Genomic DNA, 21,819 nt, shown 5'->3' on the forward strand with positions numbered 1-21,819 from the left:
TTAATACATAAGAAAAATATTCAGGTCAGTGCTGAACAGTAATCATCTTCCATGCAAAAGGATCACAAAGTAATTGCAAGTTATCTAAGAGTCGTCCTCAACCTGAAATGCATCCATGTCTGGGATGGAAGGCAGGGAATTTGTTACAGCAGCCCTAGTCCTTCTCATAGTGGTAACTCAGGATAAAACAAAATACAGCATCTAATGAAAGTTAAGTCTATATAGACCTCACAGAACAAATATAGTCAAGATAATGAACGCAGCGCACCTGGATTTTGGAGTAAAATACCACAGGAACCAAGTGCTTTCCTAACTGGAGACATGGAGGTCTAGTTCTGCTTTTGACACATCCAGAGTACTTGCGAGGCAGCAGGAGCAGTGCCCGGCCCATCACTTGGTTATTCATGAGACCTTTGGCATGACCGTTGTTCGGTTTTACTCACGTACCCAGTGTACTGCATTTTCACCTGTAGCCCATTGCCATTTAGGAACACATGCATTTTGGTGCCCTTTCTACAGCCAAGGACATCGATGCAAGTTACACGTAGGCTAAAACTGGAACACGCATGATCCTGTTCAAGCCAAATTGCCCTCTGTGCTACACAGAACACTCTGTAGACAGCTTTTAGGAAATAAATTGTGTAAAACGGACTGAATCTAACTCAAGCTTCCACTGTAGGAATAGGTAAATGGTTCCTAGACTAAGTACTTAAGGAACTGCATTGGCTCATCAACATTCATAACTTCTGCCATAACATGAAGGAGATAAAGCACAAACAAGCTCTGAAAAGAAGATAAAAGAAGAGCTGTTAAAAGCAAACATTCTTCTTTCATTGTGCTGTTAATTTTCTCTTTAACAGATCACATTCCCAATCCACCCTGAGCAAGGCAATAGTCTCAGTGGTGGTGTATTTTGCAGATCTCTCAGCAGTAGCGCACATAAACCCATACCTATATAGGACACAGCTGCTTGAAATTTCCAGGCAGCCGCCAGATTTGTTTTCGTTTGGGAGGATATCCCCTCAATTGATGCACAGATGGAGAAGGCAGTTAACTAGCAACAATAATAATCATCCTCCATGACAGGCTTAGAGCTGAATCCAAATCTAAGGTGAGGAGCCGCGGGAGATTTTTAAGGCTTGGAGTCAGTGCCCTGATTGTTGCTGAGAACACTAGCACACAATGTAGGAAAGGCACAAAGTCGCTGTTTCAGTTGGGGATGGACTCTTCTGTTTAAGCCTTTAAGCCCAGACAGAGCTATTAGACAGAACCATTTATTAACATGCCTGCTGCAGTACAGGATACAAACCAAAGAGAAGCCACTGTTTCAAACAGCTATTAACCTTGGTGAACAGGTGAATTCTGTAATCATAAAAATGTGTTATCTTGGAGGCTATCAGAGCAGGGAAGGACAGTCTCTCTCGTCTCCTAATCTCTCATGTGATTCCAATTTAAATGATACAAAATCCCTCAGAAGTGAAAGGTTTTGTTATTTCTTTTTTCTACACAGTCCCATTATCCCGAAGAAAAGTTTATCACACAAATGTTAGATCCGTTATCTTATTAATTATTATTATCATAATATTAGTTACGGGTAGAAAGATTGATTAATTTGATCTGCGTTCAGCTACACATGCTACTATATGAATGCTTAGGAAATTTAATTTGCAACTTAACATGAAGTCCTCTGAGGCAGGTTTTCTAGTATTTCTGGCCCCAAGCTAGTGTAAAATATGAATAGTGGGTGAAAATTATACCAATGCACCAGAGTAACCTTGAACTCTGGGGAAGATTAGAATTCAAACATTTTGGAGAGCACCAAATTCTTGTTTACAAAATGTTACATCAGCTTTTCCCTATGTACTGGAAACTAGGGCATAAAAATGGTTCCCTCCCCCCAAGAATAACTACTCTACTATATTAGTTTTTCAGTGCATGGAATACTCTAAAATGAAAGTAGTCTTGTACTTTCTATCTACAGCACCAAATAAGAAGAGGAAGGGTGCTGCAGATATTTTTCAGTTAAACAAAAGCCAGTTCATTTTGCTGTAAATAACTACTGAAGCAATAATAGAAATATAAAAATATACATATATACAACATACCTGGCTTATTAGTTTTAAACCAATTCAAAATACAATTTCAGCAGTCCCCAAACTGCAGTTTATGAGATTTTATGACGGACCATCAGACATTTTGGAGATGTCTGGTTTACCATGCTCCTGGCCTACTGGGGTAGCTCTCCAGGTTGGACTGTCTCACTGTGTTTGGTCCTTTGCCAGCAGTAATGGCTGCAGTCATGGTAGAAAATCAGCTGAACCTAACTAAGATTTATGCAGTTTCATTGCAAAACAAAAGTTTGGATTGGTTTTTATTTTACCCAAATGGTTTCAACCACCCCCTTACATTGCAGTTGCGTCAGCAAAGGACAAAGAAGGTCAGAGAATAATGAAATTATAATTCCGTGACAAAATAACATGCAACAAATGAATGCATTGGCAAATCAAGCCCAACAATAGAACATTAGTCAAACAACAACAAAATGATTAATAGATTTAAGTATTCCTGTCAATGATTAAAATGCCTAATTCTTGTACTTACAAAGTTCATCATTTTCTCTCTGTGAGTAACAACAGCCATGTGGTAATTGCTGCCTTCTTTAAGTCACCAGTGCAGATTTAATGTGCTCAAAGTAAAGCTATCACTGCTTTAAAGCCATGCAAAAGGATTGCAACCTTTTTTGGCACGTATCAGTAAAAAATGGGTTTCTGGTGATATTAAAAGGTGAAAATCACTTTCTTTTACTTACTGACATCTCCTTTTTGCAGTTAACTTTATGACTAAAAAGAGAACAGCCACCTTTTGTCACTGTTGAAAGATGGATGGATTAAAAGGAGCACATATCACCGCTGCAAATAGGCTACAGATCTTCATCAATATAAATCCACAAAGCATTTGACTGTACCAGGGAAACATATTCTGAAATTTTCATTCCATGAAGAGATTACAGGAACTTAAAAGGCAAATAGCCATTGATTCTTATTACACAAACTGCTAAAGGAAGGAGAAAAAGCAAACATTTAAACTATTCCTTTAAAATCTCTTCCTCAACTTGTGATTCTTCTTACTTAAATGCTAAGCACTGTTAGCAATTTTGTGGAGTCTGAGCTATGTTTTCCCCCTCGAACTTTCTTTTAGTTTGCACATCAATCAAATTTCATAGCAACTCTCTTCTTTTTTCATTGAGGGACAGCAACATTTTCTCTGTTCTTGTTAGTATATTTTTTCACTAGAAGAGCCTGTTTAGTGTTCTGAATCTAGCAGTCATGATGTTTGTATTTTATACTATAGTACCCTACAGGCTCACTGATCCAGACTCCATGTAATAACCAACTGTTTTTCCCTTATATGCACACTTATGCGTGTGATAATTGTCCCTGGAGTGACTAGTTAGAAGTATTATAAGGTAATAATTATTACCATAGTACCCAGGAGTTCAAGCCACAGACCAGATTGCCTCTATCAAGTCAGAGTTTTCTCTGTGACAGAAGACTTCCAATCCTTGACAAACCAGCTAAGCAGGGAAATAGGAAGGGAAATAATGAATGACAGCAAATATGATGGCCAGTGTGAAAGGCAATTGCCTAATGTGCCAAGGACTCCATTTCATACAGACTAATTAGACCTTTTCATGTCTTTCCAGAACATCAATACATCTCTTGATTTTCTTACAGATATCAAGTACACAATTTTTAACACAAACTTTATTTTTTAAAACCTTTTTGACAAGAAATATGAATGACTATTATGAATTCTAATTAACTTCAAAAGAGTAATAAAAGCTTTATCCTGCAATGTTTTGGTTTATGTATCTCTTTGTTCCCTGAAGACACCCATCTTTAGATAACTCTCTGAGGAGACTACAGAAATTTTAGCAGCTGGTGACACACATCTCTTTAAAAATAGCATATATGGATTGAGGTAAAAAGAATTAGTAAGCTTCTTTACAATGGCATGGCTATTTATTCCAGGTAACATTAGATGTGCTTTCAAAGGTTCCTACCAGTCATACTCATATATCAGCATCAGCTGGTTCAAAGCAAGCAAGGGGAAGACACCCCAGGAAAAATAATGATGCCCTGGGAAGAAGATTCCGTTTGAACTCCGTGATTTCAGGTAGCACAGTGCTCTCCTTCTCCCTTGAGCATTTTCCTGCCTGGACCCACAGGTCTCCTGCATCTCAGCACCACCTTCACACCCTCCACAACCAGAATGTACTTGATCAACTGTTATGTGTTCCCAAGTACATCAATTAACTGTGCTTTGCAAGTAGCACAGAAGAGTTACCATGATAATATCACAGAGAAAAGGCACCTCTGATCCAAATGCAGGGAATCTTTAAATTCTTAAAATACTTCATATTTTGTGACATCTTAATTTCCAGTGATTATTTTAAATCTTTATCACACTGAATAAAATCTATTTTTCCAAAAATTCGAGATTCTAATTCTATAATATATTGTCTGACCTTTCTCTTAAGTAAACATCTCTATGTACAGCATGTATTTATTGGGGGTTTCTGCAACTCTCTTCTTAAAATGCATCAGCGTGGGAAAAAAAAAATCCAAAGCCTACATTCTTCATGTTTAAAAGGGCAGAGTTTCTGTGATGTTTTACTAAAAAGCTAATATAAAATTGTCTTAAAAATTCACCTTTGACTTTTTAATTTACAAATATTTTAGTCTTCTGTAAACAGCAAAATTTAAACCCATTTAGACCAGTTTTTATTAAAAATTCCCCAAGTTGTTGGCTAATGTCTATTAAGAAAGAACAAAATCAATTATCATGTTATTGTTTTCCCACATACTTCCCCCCCCCCCAAAATCATTCCTCCACAAAGTTAGCAGTAAAATGCTGCAAATAAAAAATGTCTGTATTGGCTATGCTCAAGAAAACCACTTCTCGTGCCAAAACTACCTATGTAAGAGTCTTGCTTACTGGTAGCTCACCTGAGAAAAATCTAAGTAAAAACTGAGTAAGTACTCAGACTTTGCCTCAGACCGACAGCTGAATCCCAGCATCTACTTGCAGTAACTCCATAAATGATCAGTTCTTTAGAAATACATATGGTTTAACTCCAGTAGAATCTATACAACCCTAATTATCAGCTTACTACTAATGCTGAAGTTTGTTCTGATTATAGCTTCCCAAATGCTGGAATTACAAATATGCAAGCTTTAGTTATGGTCACACTTTCAGGTATGACAGGACTTCCCAGAGTGAGAGGTAATGATTAGTAGCTTTTTAAAATTAAACCTATATTTTCTATAGCACAGGTCAGTTTAGAATAGAAAACAGTCTTTCTGTTACACCTAAAGCATGAAATACATTCTTGATGTATGTTTAGCACTACAGTCAACATTTCCAAGCTACTTGCCAGCAGAACTCAGAGTGCTGAACATCAGCACTGTCAGCTCCTTGGAAGTCTCTGACATATTTTACATAGCCCAAATAGACTCCTCGTCTACATTAATAATCCTTTCACGCAAGGAGGCAAGCTCTTGAACAGAAATTCAGGACAGAACATGTATTACAGCTAAAGAAGACTGCAGCACAGTAACTTCACTGCACATAATCAGCATGGGATGGATGAGTAGAGTCTACCTCTCCATTGGGCAAACACCACTACCAAGGATGAGAGCTGGTAAGGGAAAGTTAGTAGGTCTGTGGCTGCCTCCTCACCTTTTCCCATGTTCAGGAATACGGTATGACTATGAGAAAACTCCAGCTGGTATGTGTCCAAGCTGGGAGAGAATGAGCAGAGTTAAAAGCTGCTCTTGTTCTCTTGTTTAGATTTCTTACTTGCAGCAATCATCCAGCTAGTCCCAAAAATGTGTCCCACAGGAGGCAGTAATGGCATTCCAAAGGCAGTAAAACTTGTGGCAATGAACAAGAAATGAAAAAACCAAAACCCAAACCAAAGCAAACCAAACACTTAAACAAAGGACCCCCCAGTAATTTCTATTTGAACTAAGTGTTTTCAGATTTTACAGTCTGTGACTTGTTCATCCAGACCTCAAAATCAAATTGAAACACCATATCTATTCTGGAAGATGCAAAGACTTATTAAACTGCTACAGCTTTTCCATGCTTCTACCATCAAAAATGCCCGCAACATGAGACAATAATAAAACTCACCAAGAATTAGTTGCTAATAACAACTCTTTCTTGAAGGCAGAGAAATTATTTTGGAAGTCTAGAACTCCTAATCACACTCTTTGTCAAGTCCATAAATGCACAGCTGTGCCTTCATTAGGGGAAAAAGAAAGATGTGAGAGCACTTTCACAGCTGAAGTCAGAAGCAAAGGCCTGCAGATGTACCCGTTAACAAGAATTGTATTTCATTCACATTACTTTTTACTTGGAAGACGATTGTAACTCATGCTAACGCAAGCAAACAGCAATTTCTGCTTTCATTTACAGTCCATACATTAAAAAGAGCTTCCTGAATCCTTTGGCGAACACTGATAGCGGCCTTATTAAGATCAACAGACGTGACTTTCCTTATGCAAGTACTGGAGGGCTAAATACTTCGAAAGCACTACGGTGTATGTCAGGGAGGACACGGACGTCTATAGAGCTGAGGTCCAAACCAGCCCAGTCGCTGGGCAGGCTCTATGTGAATTTACAGTAGACCCAGCTTCTCCCTCCTGCTGTGTGCTGGGAACTTGCATATGTATCATGTACATCCTTAGGTATGTATCATATGTATTATGTATATCCTTAGGTATGCAGCAAGGGGTCTTTCTGACTTTGTGATGAGTCTTAGAAAACCTGCGGCATTTTGTAAATGCCTCCTCCCACCTGTAGAACCCGTTGGCATCAGGAGGGAAAAATTTCCTGGACTGGCAGAACATTTTTTTATTAAATGCAATGTATGGACTTTTTAAGGTATGTAAATCATAAGATAGCAAATTTCTGCTTTTAACAGGAAATGTTTGTTAGTTCTTACATCCCGCAAATTTAATACTTTTAGCACTGGAATGATTCATGTCTTAACAACAGTTTCAAGGCAATATCAAGAAACCTGGCACATACTGGTGGACTTCAAAACAAAAAGTTTTCAAATAGCAGAAAGCCTGATTTTCTGTGGGGATCATGTAAGGGCATTTTTTTCTTTCATCTAGTTCTCCTTTGTAAACCCAAATAGAACACATATGTAAAAACCCAGTCACCTTTTCAGTAGAAGACAAAGCATCCATAGTCCCCATTTTACTTCATCTGAACAGTAATCCACATCATGTCACTAAAAGGTATGTTGCTATTTAAAGCATTTTTCCATTAAGCTTAAGAGGGGGAAATTACAGTTTGAAGATCACCGTGTTTTATCCTGTCCTCTAATACCAGACATTATGACCAACATGAGATTTGGTTTGGGTTTGTGTTTTCTTCTCTGCTCTGAAAATCAAAACATCCAGCTCGCCTGTGAAGGGCAGGAAGCAAGCCTAGGTTTTCCTGAAGGGCTAGTATAGCACTTCACCTGTTCATGCATCATAGGACGTTCAAGTTTACCAGAAAGCAGATGTATGGGCCCCACACTGTGTCCACTTAAATTTTTGAGTAATTCTCTGATTATTTTTTAGCATAAGTTATGAGTGTCAGTTCACGGCAGAAAGAAGAACACTTGCACTTTGCAGAAGTATTTTTAATTGCAATGTACCTTAAATGCAAGGACTCAGGATGTCTGAACAGTTTTGGTTTTATGTAACTCTGCACATTTTATGTAACAATTTGCAGAACAGAACTTACATCCTGTTTTATCCTCTTGATGCCACTGCATGCCATTATTTTGACAATTTAAAACTATATTTGTGGCTTTGTTGTAGAAACTTAAAAACTACCTGCACATAAATGTTTCATGCCATTCTTCTATCAATTCATTGCCTTTCAATGAAGTAAAAAAGCTGAAATTTGCTAAAAGACAACTGTTTTGCTACTTCAGAATTGTGAACTATTCTCTTTTTAATCTGTAAGTCTATGTCACTTTCAACAATAACGCCTTGATCCCAGATGGAACTGTTCTACCATAAATATTTTAAAATAGAACATAAAATATGACTTCACATTGTTTTTGTTCAAGAATTTTGTTTAGCAAGTAAATCAAGATCTGAATGCTCATTAAATGACGGTGTTGGGTTTTAATAAATAAATTATAAGAGTCAATAACAAAGAATGCAACTAAACAAATGATTATGAAAATGATGACACAACCAGTCCAAGGCACAAGCTATTATTTTGGGACAGCTGCTGAAATCATCTTAGGCAGCATGCCATGGTGGTACCTTCTTATCGTGTTTAAAATTAATAAACAGATTGAGATTGTTCCTTCAAGTACCAGAGCTTTAACCTAAAAGCAATTAAAAAAAACCCAAACCCTGCAGGGAATAGTTTCTGAATAGGCGGGGTGTGTTCCAGATGTCCAGAAAAAGGGGGCAGAGCACCTAACTGCTCCTGTCCTTCAGCAGAGGGCATTTTCTCTCTTATATATCCCCTGTGACAAAAGTTCATAGGTCACAGCTCCAACGCCCCTATTCCAAAACGATCCTCCGAGGGTATATTGGGCCTGCACGGTGAGGTTTTGGTAGTGGGGGGGGCTACAGGGAAGGCTTCTGTGAGAAGCTGCTAGAAGCTTCCCCTATGTCCGATGATAGAGCCAATGCCAGCCGGCTCCAAGACGGACCCGCTGCTGGCCCAGGCTGAGCCCATCAGTGCTGGTGGTAGTGCCTCTGGGAGAACAGATTTAAGAAGGGGAAAAGAAAACTGTGCTACTGCAGCCGAAGAGAGGAGTGAGAATATGTGAGGGAAACAACCCTGAAGACCCCAAGGTCAATGAAGAAGGAGGGGAGGAGGTGCTCCAGGCACCGGAGCAGAGATTCCCCTGCAGCCCGTGGGGAAGACCATGGTGAGGCAGGCTGTCCTCCTGCAGCCCAGGGAGGTCCACGGTGGAGCAGATCTCCACCTGCAGCCCGGGGAGGACCCCATGCCGGAGCAGGGGGATGCCCAAAGGAGGCTGTGACCCTGTGGGAAGCCTGTGCTGGAGCAGTCTGTTCCTGAAGGACTGCAGCCCATGGGAGGGACCCATGCTGGAGCAGTTCATGAAGAACTGCAGCCCATGGGAAGGACTCATGTTGGAGAAGTTTGTGAAGGACTGTCTCCCGTGGGAGGGACCCCACGCTGGAGCAGGGGAAGAGTGTGAGGAGTCCTGCCCCTGAGGAGGAAGGAGCGGCAGACACAATGTGTGATGAACTGACCCCAACCCCCATTCCCCATCCCCCTGCGCCGCTGGAGGGGAGGAAGTAGAGAATCCAGGAGTAAAGTTAAGCCCAGGAAGAAGGGAAGGGTAGGGTGAAGGTGGTTTAAGATTGGGTTTTATTTCTCATTATCCTGCTCTGGTTGGTTGATAATGAATTAAGTTAATTTTCCCCAAGTTGAGTCTGTTTTGCCCATGATGGTAATTGGTGAGTGATCTCTCCCTGTCCTCATCTCGACCCATGAGCCTTTTGTTATATTTTCTCTCCCCTGTCCAGCTGAGGAGGGGAGTGATAGAGTGGCTTTGGTGGGCACCTGGCATCCAGCCAGGGTCAACCACCACAGGGGGTGAGCAGGCTTTGGCTGGGACCCCCTCACACTTACAGTTGTGTTACAAGTCTATGTAACTGATACAAAGAGCTGCCTTTCCCATATGAAACTGGATTCACTTCTGCTAAGATTCTAGGAAATGCACATCATTAAAAGAGGGAAAAAGTCAATTAAACAAATGGCAGGTCCTACATCTGATGCATAATTTTGAAAGAGGCTATCAAATATGCAAGACCATTAGAAAATAAAAAGTACTTTAGACAGCAACAAATTGTGCTGAATTGCCTGCTGGTAATTAAAAAGTGCATTTGTTTAAAAGACCATATATAGTTCTTAATGAGTGAGGATTCTGACCTTCTATAGCTGGGCGAAGAGATGTGTTTGGGGCTTAAATTACTATAAATGAGTCTTTTATTTTAAAACACAGACATTTTCTATCTGGCTGATCTGGCTCTGGGAATGTGACATCAGCTCTTACGGAACCTCACACAAGCGCAGAAACCAAGCTGCATCATGAAGGGGTCAGAAAAGTGTCACTGTGCATTGGATAAACCTATTTTTGGAATCAAAATCTGGTCTGCTGCTAATTCCTTCTCTTTTTTAATCTTAGTGATCATCCCTTCCTTTAAGAAAATGGGAAGGCTGACAATGGTCCATTGTGCCATAAATCCACCCCACGTATAAGATATCTTATCTTCCAAACACCATTTTTAATACTTTGCTACATGTAAATGGATTTTAAGAATGACTGGATAGACACAAATTATTTTAGAGAGATGCTAAATATAGTCTCAGAAAGTTTGATTTCATAGGATATGTTCTACCACGATATCCCACAGGTAAAAAGAGACATTCAGAGAGCAGCCAATACAACTATAGCAGCCTTATTCAATGCCAGTTGCACACCAGAAAACATTATCGTTTTTCACAGAGTGGATCATGGTCACATCCTGAACTTTAAATATGGCTCATCTTTCTCCAGATGTAGCATTTTCCTAGAGTTTCTTAAAAACAAAACCAAATCCTATACGCATGTAAATGCTTAAATACCACCTGAATACAAGTCATTCAAAGAAATTAAGTGCATACTTTGGTTTGGATAGGCCCAGTCCAGAAGCCTAAAATCATGGAAATGTTGCCATTAATTCCAGTAGGATTCAGGTCTCATCCTAACTAATTATTTTTTTTTAATTCTTGCACACTGTTTATTTTAATTTTTTTGCAACAAGTGTCTTCACACTTGAAGAAGTTGTTAATGAACTTAACTTGAGAGAACATTATCTACCCAAAGAACTGTAAATTAGGTCTATATTTTCTTGCCATATTGTGTTGGGTTTAAAAAACAATATTAGTAGAAATAATTAATCCGTCTATTCTGCTATATGCTAACAGTATAGATTATATGTGATTCACATGTATTACAGTTCTATTACATTTATTTTGTGAACAGTACTGAAGCATACATCAGTATCATTTTATATCATCTGAAAATTTTCTGAACTTCACAGTTCAGGGTGAATTTTTGCTCTCTCCAAATTTCAAGGAATGGAAGTTTGTAGTATGTAGTATGGAAGTAGGCAGTTTCTTCAATTCAGAATCTGTAAGAACACGATGACAAATCATAACTTTTGACCATTTAAAACATATGTTGTGTACTGTCTTGCATACTGGTAAGAAAAGTGGTGTGTGGAGAACTGTGGTGAGATCAATGACGTTCTAAAGGACCAGCACCAACAACCAGACACACAAAGGGTAGAGGGAGTAACTACCACAAAGAAATGATGATGACCATATAGATTGATACTATTGCATGCATAGCAATGATTCTTTCAATACACCCGTTTTCACAAGAAAGAAAATATTCTTAGATTACGGAGTCACCTGGCAAACTTGTTTTCTTTTATAAGTCAGTGCAGTGGGAACACGTTCCTACTCTTTGACGAACACATTTCCAAACAGAGAGTACTGACTTAAAACAGGTCTGCTTTACTACCCCTCACATGAAGGATTATGCTGAACCTTGTTATTGACTGGTCTCTCTATTTTCCAGTTCTTGTTCTTACTTCATTGCTTCCAGTGATTCTTTTTACTTGCCATTTACTGTCTGTACTTTCCCACGGTACCACTTTTTCTTTTCTTTCTCACACAGTTTTTAACTCTTTCCATTTCATCTCACAGTATTTTAATCTGTACATTTCACAGACAACTCAAATTATAGGCGTTACTCCTGTGAGTTAAAGACTAAGTTACACTTTCTTGACACAGATTTTTGTGGAGAAAAGATGATTGAAATCTTCCAGAGAAGATATAATGAATTCTGAAAATCAGTTTTTTGTATGCTCTGTGCATGTTCTTGCTTCTGAGTGGAAGACCAAGATTTATTTCTCAAAGTGTCAAAGCGAACTTCTTCACACCACTGAATATTATCAATCTCACTTAACATTGCTGGTGACATCTTGACTTGTTTATCATAGTCTAAGAAATGATGGTAACTTTTAATTTTTAAACCATATTACACAATTTGAAAATGACTTAAGAGTTTTTGATTATACAGTTTCATGAGCTTAAAATTGCAAAATGCAAGAAGTGGGATGCGGTAAGAAATTACAAGTCCTTGTCTAGAAGAAAAATTTATGAGTTCTCTTCTTTTCAGCTATTAATTGTACTGTGTGAAAAGGCAGAATACGGTGTATGCTGTATATACATGACCAGGCAGGTGGATGTTGTGTAGAGGCATATGTATTCCAGGCAGGACTACACCTACGCCAGCTCCCAGAATTTACCCACTTTGTTTAACAATACACAACTAATTGCTGAGATAGGAACAAGTGAGAGACCAGAATTGGTCTCTTTGCAATGAGAATTCAAATGCACACTCCTGGAGCTTTAAGTATTTGCTATAATAAATGTTTAACTGTTTATTCCACAGAGAAGAGCACCATGAGGAGCCAAAGCATCCCCCATGCAGGAAATCTCGTAGTTTGCTCATTTGTTTATTCACCTTGGGAAGATAAGGAGCTAGGAAGTCAAATCCCCTCAGGCAGGGAGTGAAAGAACTTGAAACCAAGTCTCATAATTTAGCTTGGCTGAGGACTCCTGGGGCAGAAAACTGACAACTGCACTTCTGACAAATTATGTGATGCCAGCCTCAGAATTTGCTCTTTTCTTTCTTCTTTTCCTTCTTCAATTTAATACCATTCTGTAAATTTAGGTCGACTTTATGAATAGCTTTAGGAGGACCAAACCCACATTTTTAAGCACGCATGCCTTTCACTTAATTTTCTTCCTCACTTCAAACACCAGGTTGCCCAATTATTACAAAACTCTGTTGATATGAGTAATGAATAGGCAAATAACGTCACTGGAGTAAGTGGCTATGGAAATTTAATAATCACCTGTTTTATTGATGGACAGGTGCTTCAGATGCATTCTTCCTCATCAGATATAATTTTACTATTAGTTAATGTAAGAAACATTAATTGAATTCTTACTCTATAGGTCTAAATTTAAAAGTTCCTGTATATTCTGAAAAAGAAAAAATGCTTAAAAGGAAACTGAAAAAAGTATTACTCCTTCTAAATAAGATTTCAGTACGTTCAAGCTATGCCCCACACCCCAAATATTGGTGACAATAGCTGAAGATAAACCTTGTGCTATCGTTCTCCCTACGCCTCAAGGTTACTAGTGTTTCGTAAGCATTTGCTGTCAGGTCCTAGTTTCTCCTCACTGAAAAGCTGTCTCCAATGCCTATATATTAAAAATGCAGTTAAGATATACTCTCTGATGTGAACTAATGGGAGCCAGGCAGCAGCTACAATTCCTGCTTGCGGGGTGAGTTTATGAGCGTCAGGTTTTTTGCCATGTGAATATATCTGGAGCTCCTGATATAGAGATTATGCCCAGAGTATTTATCTTCATAAAAGTACTTTGAAATTTATTTGTATAAAAAGCATCTTACATTTCATACGTAAGGTAATTCCTTAAAGAGCTTTACTAGCTGTAAGAGGGAAAAATAATCAGGTAACTACACACGCTAATCACAGAAAGATAATAAAAATTGCCGAATAAAACTGAAATGGGGGTGCTTATAGTAAGAGTTTAAATGTTTGTTTTCTTTTCTCAATAGAGGGCAGCCTCAAACAGTAACAGCAGACAACAACAGCAGGCAACAATAAATACCATTTAACCTAAATCCCTGGAAAGTAGAACAAAGCTTTCTCAAATCATTCCATCACATCCCCTACGACTTTGACAGTAGCTGTTTTCATCAGGTTTGTGTAGCCCAAGACGGTTAACTACCATCACGACTAACCGGTCCTCTTAACTACCATGATCTTGTTTAAAATATGACATATTAGCATGTCTACTACACTTTGTGCATTTTATTAGGCAACAGGATCATGGAAAAACTGAAATACTGGAGTTATAATCTTTGCTCCTCTCTCTCATAAAGAAAATTAAAAACAACTGCGTGGTACAAGCATTAAACACTGCATTTCCTATTGTAAACATGGTTTCCATGACCTTGAAGAAAGTATATGTATTTAAAACATGTGTGCTAAATAGGAAAACTAATCAGTATTTGTATTCAGGGAGGCCATAACTGACCGACACTCGATTTTGCCAGTAAGGAACAGTGACCAACGTTTTCTCCCAGGAAAATGAATACTGCAACTTGAAATGGAAATACTGATTGCGAGCAGGTAAGACATACATCGCTCCTTCAACGGACAAGATCACAACACTCTATACAAACTGTGTACTACATAATGATCTGTTATCGTACATTATTATCATATATGGTCAAACATTTAAATTCTACACTTAATTTGCCACATAGACAATGCTGATACCTTAACAATGGTGTTCATTTGTGTATTCTGGCCTAAAAATCTCTTTAGCAACAGCCCATAAAAAGTGGGATGAAATCATATCACTCAAATGTCTCCCACTGCTCTATCCCCCTGCCAGCCACCTTTAATTTGCTTTGCTGCAATAGGATTTTGTGGTAGAAAGTTATTAAATCACCAAGCCCATGACTTCTTTGTCTTGACAGCAGAATAGACTAAATGACCTTGGCTAATTTCAATGAGCCACATCATGCTCTATTAAGGCAAAAAGATGTGAAAGAGAGTAATATACAAGAAATTGGATATTTGGATGGTGAAATGACGAGATGCAATAAAACCAAAAAAAGCAAAATAAGCCTTCGCCCAGACAAATGTAGTTACTTACTAGCAGCTCTGTTCCAAAGCAAAAATACCTATGATCGTCTTATTTTAGTGCCTACGCTTTTTTCTCTTTTCTGTCTTATAACCACAAGGAAAAAGCTTGATGCAGAAGGCAGAGCGGTTGCAGAGGGAATCATTTTGAATGTTACCTGATGGTTTCAGCAGCCCCACTGGTACATCAGGAGCACTGTGAGATTTCCTGGGGGTCCAAGGATTCAGTAACCTGATGTGACACTTTGTACATCACAGTCTTAAAGGATGACTGATTTAAAGCTTGTCAGAATAAACTAAATGAGTTTACAGGGATTTCTTTTGCAGGTGTGCAAGACTGTTACTTCTAGAAACAGTCTCATGAGAAGATGGTGGGAACATTTATAATTCTAGACTAATTTATGTTTTCTTTGTTACCTTGTTACATGACTTCATGACAAAGGAAAAAAAAAGAAGAAAAAAAGTAAGACTAGGATCTAAATGTAGCTCCATAACTTTCAGTTTTATAATTTTGCCTTATTCTTGAAAGGCCTGAAGTTTCCATAAAATTCTGAAATTTGTATTTTCCCCTCTGGTAAACACTAATTAAAATTTCCCAGTGTTCCAGCTGTAGAAGTGCCAGAAGAAAAATATGATTCAGTAACAGTAGCATTTATCTTCACCTTATGATAACAATTCATTCAAAAACCTAAAGAGAAAAATACTACTCTGATTATAGGCTGCTACAAACAGAACAACTATTTGGCCAAATCTTCTGTATGTGTGCTATGCAGTTTTTTAGTACTAAATGATCCAGAGTTCGCCTTTGTATATTTTATTGACTAGAGATCATGGTTCAGTTCACAGTTAACAAAGATCCAAATAAACTGAAGACTTGGAAGGATTCTATGAGATCTCTTATGTTCAGTCAAAATTTCAGTTTTTATTAAAAAAGAAAGTATCTCAACTAACCTCTGTGACCTCTCCCAGATTTTCTTAATCTTAATTAACCTACTAAAATATGTTGGGTTACATCTAGTTAATATATCAAACAAAAATTTGAAGTTATTCTCATAAAATATTTAGTCTTCCGAAGGTAATGCAGATTCTCCTGTATTCCCAGGCTTGCCTTGTCAACAGCACTAGGTAGGCAGACAGGTAGACATGCAGGCAATTACCTTATGTATAGTGACTCTCCAAATAGCAAGGGGCTTTAATGGATGTTGCAGTCTTGCTATTATGATTAATTTCAATATGAGATGGTATAAGCAATCCGAATAATCAGTATTTCGGATGGGAAAAGATACAGTCACATTTTTAATGCAACTCCATCTTCAGTGGGGAGCTGCTGTGATTCAGAGCCAGGAAGAAAAATGTCCTGAGGCCTGCCGAGCCCTGGTCCAGTGACTCCTACTGGATACTGGCCAGACACTATTGGTAGCTAATCAGTAGCAGCGATAGAATAAGAGAAAGCATCCTCAAAAACCTGCTCAACTCCTTGCACATCAGGGTTTTGGTGCAAGCAGACTTCCAGGGAATCCCTACAGCACTCCTGCTTTCCCCTTCCCAAAGCCTTGGCTTTTCCATCCTCAAACCAAAGTAGAGAGCATAACCCGCATCAAGGCTGTGACAGAAGACTATTTAATGAGATCCCAATGTAGTTCATGGTGAATGAGTCTACTGGAGAGGTGTACATGCAGACTATTAATGCTGTTACTATTTTGTCTTGTCAGGTAGGATGGAGGCACTTGCTGCATTATTCCCATTGCATAATACAACACAGTCCATAGAAGTGCAATGGATACTGCAGTATAATGCAAAATATACTTCAACTTTAAAGTCAGAGCATCAATGTGTAATTAGTGCCTTCACTGGGCTCTTACCTGGGTCTATTAATTTCATGCCAGTTCTACTTCTCGGTGATTGTTCCAAAAATGTTCCATTTTATGATAACTTCGCATAAGCCAAAGATATGCAGAGTATTTGCGGTTGCATTTTTTTCAGTATTCTTTTAGTATTTTCTGACTGCTACATTGAGGATTTTAGCCTTACTATTCCTGCACCTATTAATAATAACTTAGCCCTTAAGTTAGTTAAGTGAAAAAGGACATTTCTGTATTCTGTAAAAGTTCTCCTTTTCTAGAGCTCTAACTCAGAGACAGACCAATCATTTTTTTGCCATATATATATATATAGTACTAATTTATAAAACTGTACAGATCACCTCTGCAGCCCTATAAAAAAGCCTTTCTAAGATTCACAGTGATTGTAATTCTCTAGAAATTATCTTAAGGATATATCTAATCCTTTACCTACTCAAGGCCAGGTTACTCTGTCTAATCCATAATGGATATTTGTCTAAGCTGTTCCTAAAGCCTTCAGAAAAAAAATGAGGTATTTTAACCTTCAAAAGATCACAAAATAAAGGCTGGAGCAAGCTGTAGCCATATGACACCTACTTTGACCACAGCCAGACCCGGTTCCAGTCCTGTACCAGCAATGCCCCCAGCTACCTCATATGTGACTGGGATGAACCATGGGAAGGAACGACTTAGAGCTAATAGTTCAGCTTGCAATAATTCGGTGACTCCCCTGTGGCAGAAGACTTCTCAGCTCATCGCATGGCTGAGCTTTAAAAGTGGCTGAAAACGCAACTGAAATAAAGACCTGGCTTTCAAAAGAAACCTGAAGAACAGTGTTAAAGAAAGAAACTTAATTGTCAAGAGCAGCTCCGGATCAGTCCTCTACCAGAACTACTCAAGCTTGAGTCTAGTTTTGGCATTGGTAAATTTTATCTGAGCCTTATCAAGCCTCCAAATAGCTGATGGGCACCAACTCCCCCATTCAGCAGGATTGCATGGTGGTGAAATTATCTGGTGTATCTCAGAAAGCTGAACAGCCCCAGCCTAAGCTTTTTAGGAGGGTTTAATATATACTTTGATCCCTTGCTTATTCAGCCTCTCTAAAGCATTCTTTAATTACTCAAAAAACAGCAAGGAACCCAAAATGACCAAATACAGATATCTTATCAGTATTATGTGCTGTGAGTTTCAGTTTCAGTGAACCACACACCCCTTCTCCTCTGAAGGACATTGAAACACATAATGTGAAACAACCATACATAATAGAACATTTTTTATTTCATATTGCCACAACCCCTCCTGAATTTATGCATTACATTCACCAGAAAAAATGCATATGTGCCTGAAATAAAAGATGATGAGACAGGAATGTCATTGTATTTACTACTATTTCCTTGAAATTTCACATATATTACCATTTCACACTGCAGATATGATCATATTTTTACTTGCCCAGGGAAAGGTGCAGGCCTGAATATATCTCTCAAAGATCATAATATAATGAATTAACATAAGAATGTTAAACTTCAAGAAAGAAATTCCAGTTACTGAATGCTTATACACCATTACTTCTTAAGCATTATTATAAGCTTTAACCCCTGTGGAGTTGTGACCTGTACACTGAAATGGTCTTTGCCATGGTCACCCATGCCATACTTCATATCATAACTTATTTTCCTGGTGCATAGACCATGACTTATTTACACCGCACTATCAGTGTCGCTAGCAATAGATTATTTTAACAAAGTCAGCTCTGTGACCAACTGAGTTGTTTGCAATCAATTATTTAAAACTGCTATTATCCTCTTGATCAATCAAAAATGTCATATGAACAACGTTAACTAAAGAGAAACAGAATGCCATTTGCGTTACTAATATCAAGAAAAAGCTAACTATTTGGCTAGGTTTCTGAAGCAACTTTGCAGCTTTTGACTCAACGGTTACCCACGCATTGTTCTGATATAAAGATATATACAGAGAGAATAATTACAACTATACTGCATTCATGCCAAATATCTAATACATAGGAATGTATCATAATGAGACATTAGTGGCAGTTATTAGTATCAGACTACATGATCATAATGTAAAGTTACTGTTTTCTATATCCTTTGGCTTTGCTGATAGAAACATGTTGCTCATAGCAATGTGTCCACTAATAATTTCAAGAACTGCCTCTAATAAGCAAGTCAAAATACCCAACTGCTACAAAAATCAATACCAATGAATTAACCACTTACTAGATGAAGTACTGGGAGACAACTTTAAATTCTTAATAAAATATAATATTAAAGAACTTCTTTATCTATGTGTTCTGTGTGGTTTAGATGAAATATTTGTTTAGTATATTTTACTAAATTCTATGGTAATTTATTAGATCAGACATTAATTTTTCCATTGGAAGTTTTCATATTCATATATGATAATAAATAAAGGAGTAGGAATCAACATGAACCTTACAAGGTGTATTTGAGCATAAATTAAAAGGGCATGAATAAAGATTATGTATTTTATGTGCTATCACATTCCAAAGTACAGGCTACATATACAAAGTGCTACATATGAAAACCAAGCATATTTAATTTACACTAACATAGGATTTTTAGTCTATTTATTTTTTCTGATTCCATTAATCTCCTAATTTAAAGACTTAAAATACAATAAAAATGCAAGAGAGTTATAATACAATAATTATTCAGCACTGGAAGTTTTTAATCCTCTGCCATTTAATCAAGAGTAATTTATACAAATACATGAATTATTGAGGAGTATATATTTAAACAGTGCTTAATGGATCAATACTGTTCTCTGAAAAACAACTCATCTGCAACTTCAGAAAGATTCAATATAGGCCAAATACTGCTTTGGCCAGTTTAACTTTTGGGGTTTTTTGGATGCTGGGACCAGTGCTAAAAACAGTATGCTGACACAAATTTTGATTTTGTGTAATGCTCATTGAACGAGGACTATACAAAAGTAGAGCCTTCAAGAAAAGAAATGATTCCTATCACTGTGAATAAGAATTGTCATATATTTTATGACAGCCTGTATCCTTACCTGGTTATATAAAAATAACTATTTGTGGTTTTGTGAAGTCAGCAGTATTACACCGATTAATTCCAGCTAGCTTTTTTTTTTTTTTTTTTTTTTTTTTTTCATATGGCTTATTTTTGGTGGGGGGTTAGATTTTACTATAACAGTTCTGGAAATCTGTCCACATGAACTTTTAAATTCTAATTTAACTTTTTGATCTATACCATTAATTGTACCTTTTACTGTAGATTGTCACATTGGATTGTAACAGAAGTCCCAGGACCTGTCCTTGAGTTTCTGGTTTTGAACATGGGATATGTTGAGGACCATCAACAATCATTTGCCTAGCAGTAAAGTATACTGACTGAGAATAACTGACATGTTAATGACTCATGGTATCCAACATTTGGGCTTAATATGGCAGCCTTATAACTATCCCCAAGGCAGACCTTAATAAGTTTTCTGCGTAGTACAGCTCAGGTATTAAAAAAGTTGACCTTCACCAATTTCTCCTTAAGATTTCTCATTGCCAGAATTTGGTAACTACGCTCTTATACAGTAGATTATTAGAATAAAATCCCCCCCCCCCCCAAACAAGTCCTCAAAGCAGAATAACGCTCATAGCAAATCTGATGTATTTTTCACTGTTTTTCTTTGGGTTTTTTTTGTTTAAACAAAAGTTATAAGGAAAAAAAATATTATGGCAGTGTGCTGCCCAACCTTTGCTCCCTAAGAAGGGGCTTCCTCATCCTTCTTTTGGTATAACTATTTCCATCATACAAGGTTAGTAATTGTTACAGAAAAAGTCTGAAAACCTGTAGGGGCTTTTTACTTACATTTGCTTCACACAAAATATTTTTAAAATGAACTTGAAAAATACATTAAAATATGCCTCTATCAATCCATATTTGTTTTATATGTATTCCCAAGAACAAGAAGGTTCAGGTTTTCTTTGAATTAGAAAATAAAATACAGCAGAAGACTTCAGGTCAAAGCATTTTTGTCTCAGCAAATTTACTTACCCCGGCAATGTACTCCTTCGTCATACCCATCAGAACAGTCATAAACACCATTGCAGAGCTGGGACAAGTGGATGCATTTGTTTGTACCGATGCAGCTAACATAATTCGGGGTGCACTTGAAATCTGCTTCCTCGGGACCTAAAAAATACACAGAAAATTTCTTATACATATTTTTATATCTACAACAAGGCAAAGAAAGCTCTATATTGCATTTCCATTTTAAAGCTAAGGGCAACACTCTATGTATTAGTCCATTTTGCAGATTTTTAGTGCAGTAGCATTGCAGCATTTAGGAGTATTAAAATCATCAAGAAATGATTAGTGCAATTAAAAGGAAATCAATGGGTCATGGAGTACTATTTCCCAAAATACAGGTGTTACAGATGCTAAAATTAAGCTTTGCAAACATTAAAGTGTCATAAAATTTTCAATTGCTTTGTGAATATCCTATCATATCAAGAGTTATATCAAGAGTAATAGGTACCAGTATTTACATTCATTGTTGTGCTATATAGATAATTTTGGATATTTATGAAATTACATATAAATGTTACATATTTCTGGCTGCATTAGATCAGAGAAACTGTTCCTACAGCCCAGGACTCGGCCTCTGAAACTGCGTGGTACAGGATGGTAGGGAGAGGATAAGGATGCTGTGATTGCTCCCTTTGCAGCCATCCCAACTGCAATCACTCTGTGTCCCCTTATCCCTGAAGTGTTAAGTGCAGGCATTTTTGAGGAAGTTCAGGGATTTTTGAGGATCTCTTTTGATTATTTCTTAGAGAGGGTTCTGACTGATAAAAAAAACAACTAACATAATTTCACATGACAAAGTCTTTCAGTCTTTTAACACACTGCAAAGAACATTTAGAGGTCTGAAGGGTTTAGCTCAATTAGAGGATGAATCATAATGTATACCCAGTATATGATTAGATACACAAAGGCTGAAGGTGGGGAAATTTTACAGGAAACAACTTAAAGCTCCTTGATTGCATGTGTTGGAGCCTTGAGTCTGTGCTAAACTCTGACAGCTTGTAACAGTCCTCAAGGGAAATATACCCT

At 37.6% G+C, this 21,819-nt stretch overlaps 1 protein-coding gene across 7 annotated transcripts in view; it reads right to left on the reverse strand.

The window, feature by feature from the left end:
* The window catches only part of LRP1B (LDL receptor related protein 1B), a 759,343-nt gene that overhangs the window by 446,989 nt on the left and 290,535 nt on the right, over positions 1-21,819 (reverse strand). For all 7 annotated transcript variants that reach the window (XM_030018329.2, XM_030018325.2, XM_030018333.2 and 4 more), the window contains one exon: positions 20,758-20,895. In XM_030018329.2, the coding sequence (XP_029874189.1) occupies positions 20,758-20,895 (138 nt within the window). The remainder of the gene's footprint in view (positions 1-20,757; positions 20,896-21,819) is intronic.

This window comes from Aquila chrysaetos, chromosome 6 (genome assembly GCF_900496995.4).
Source record: "Aquila chrysaetos chrysaetos chromosome 6, bAquChr1.4, whole genome shotgun sequence".
Classification (NCBI taxonomy): domain Eukaryota; kingdom Metazoa; phylum Chordata; class Aves; order Accipitriformes; family Accipitridae; genus Aquila; species Aquila chrysaetos.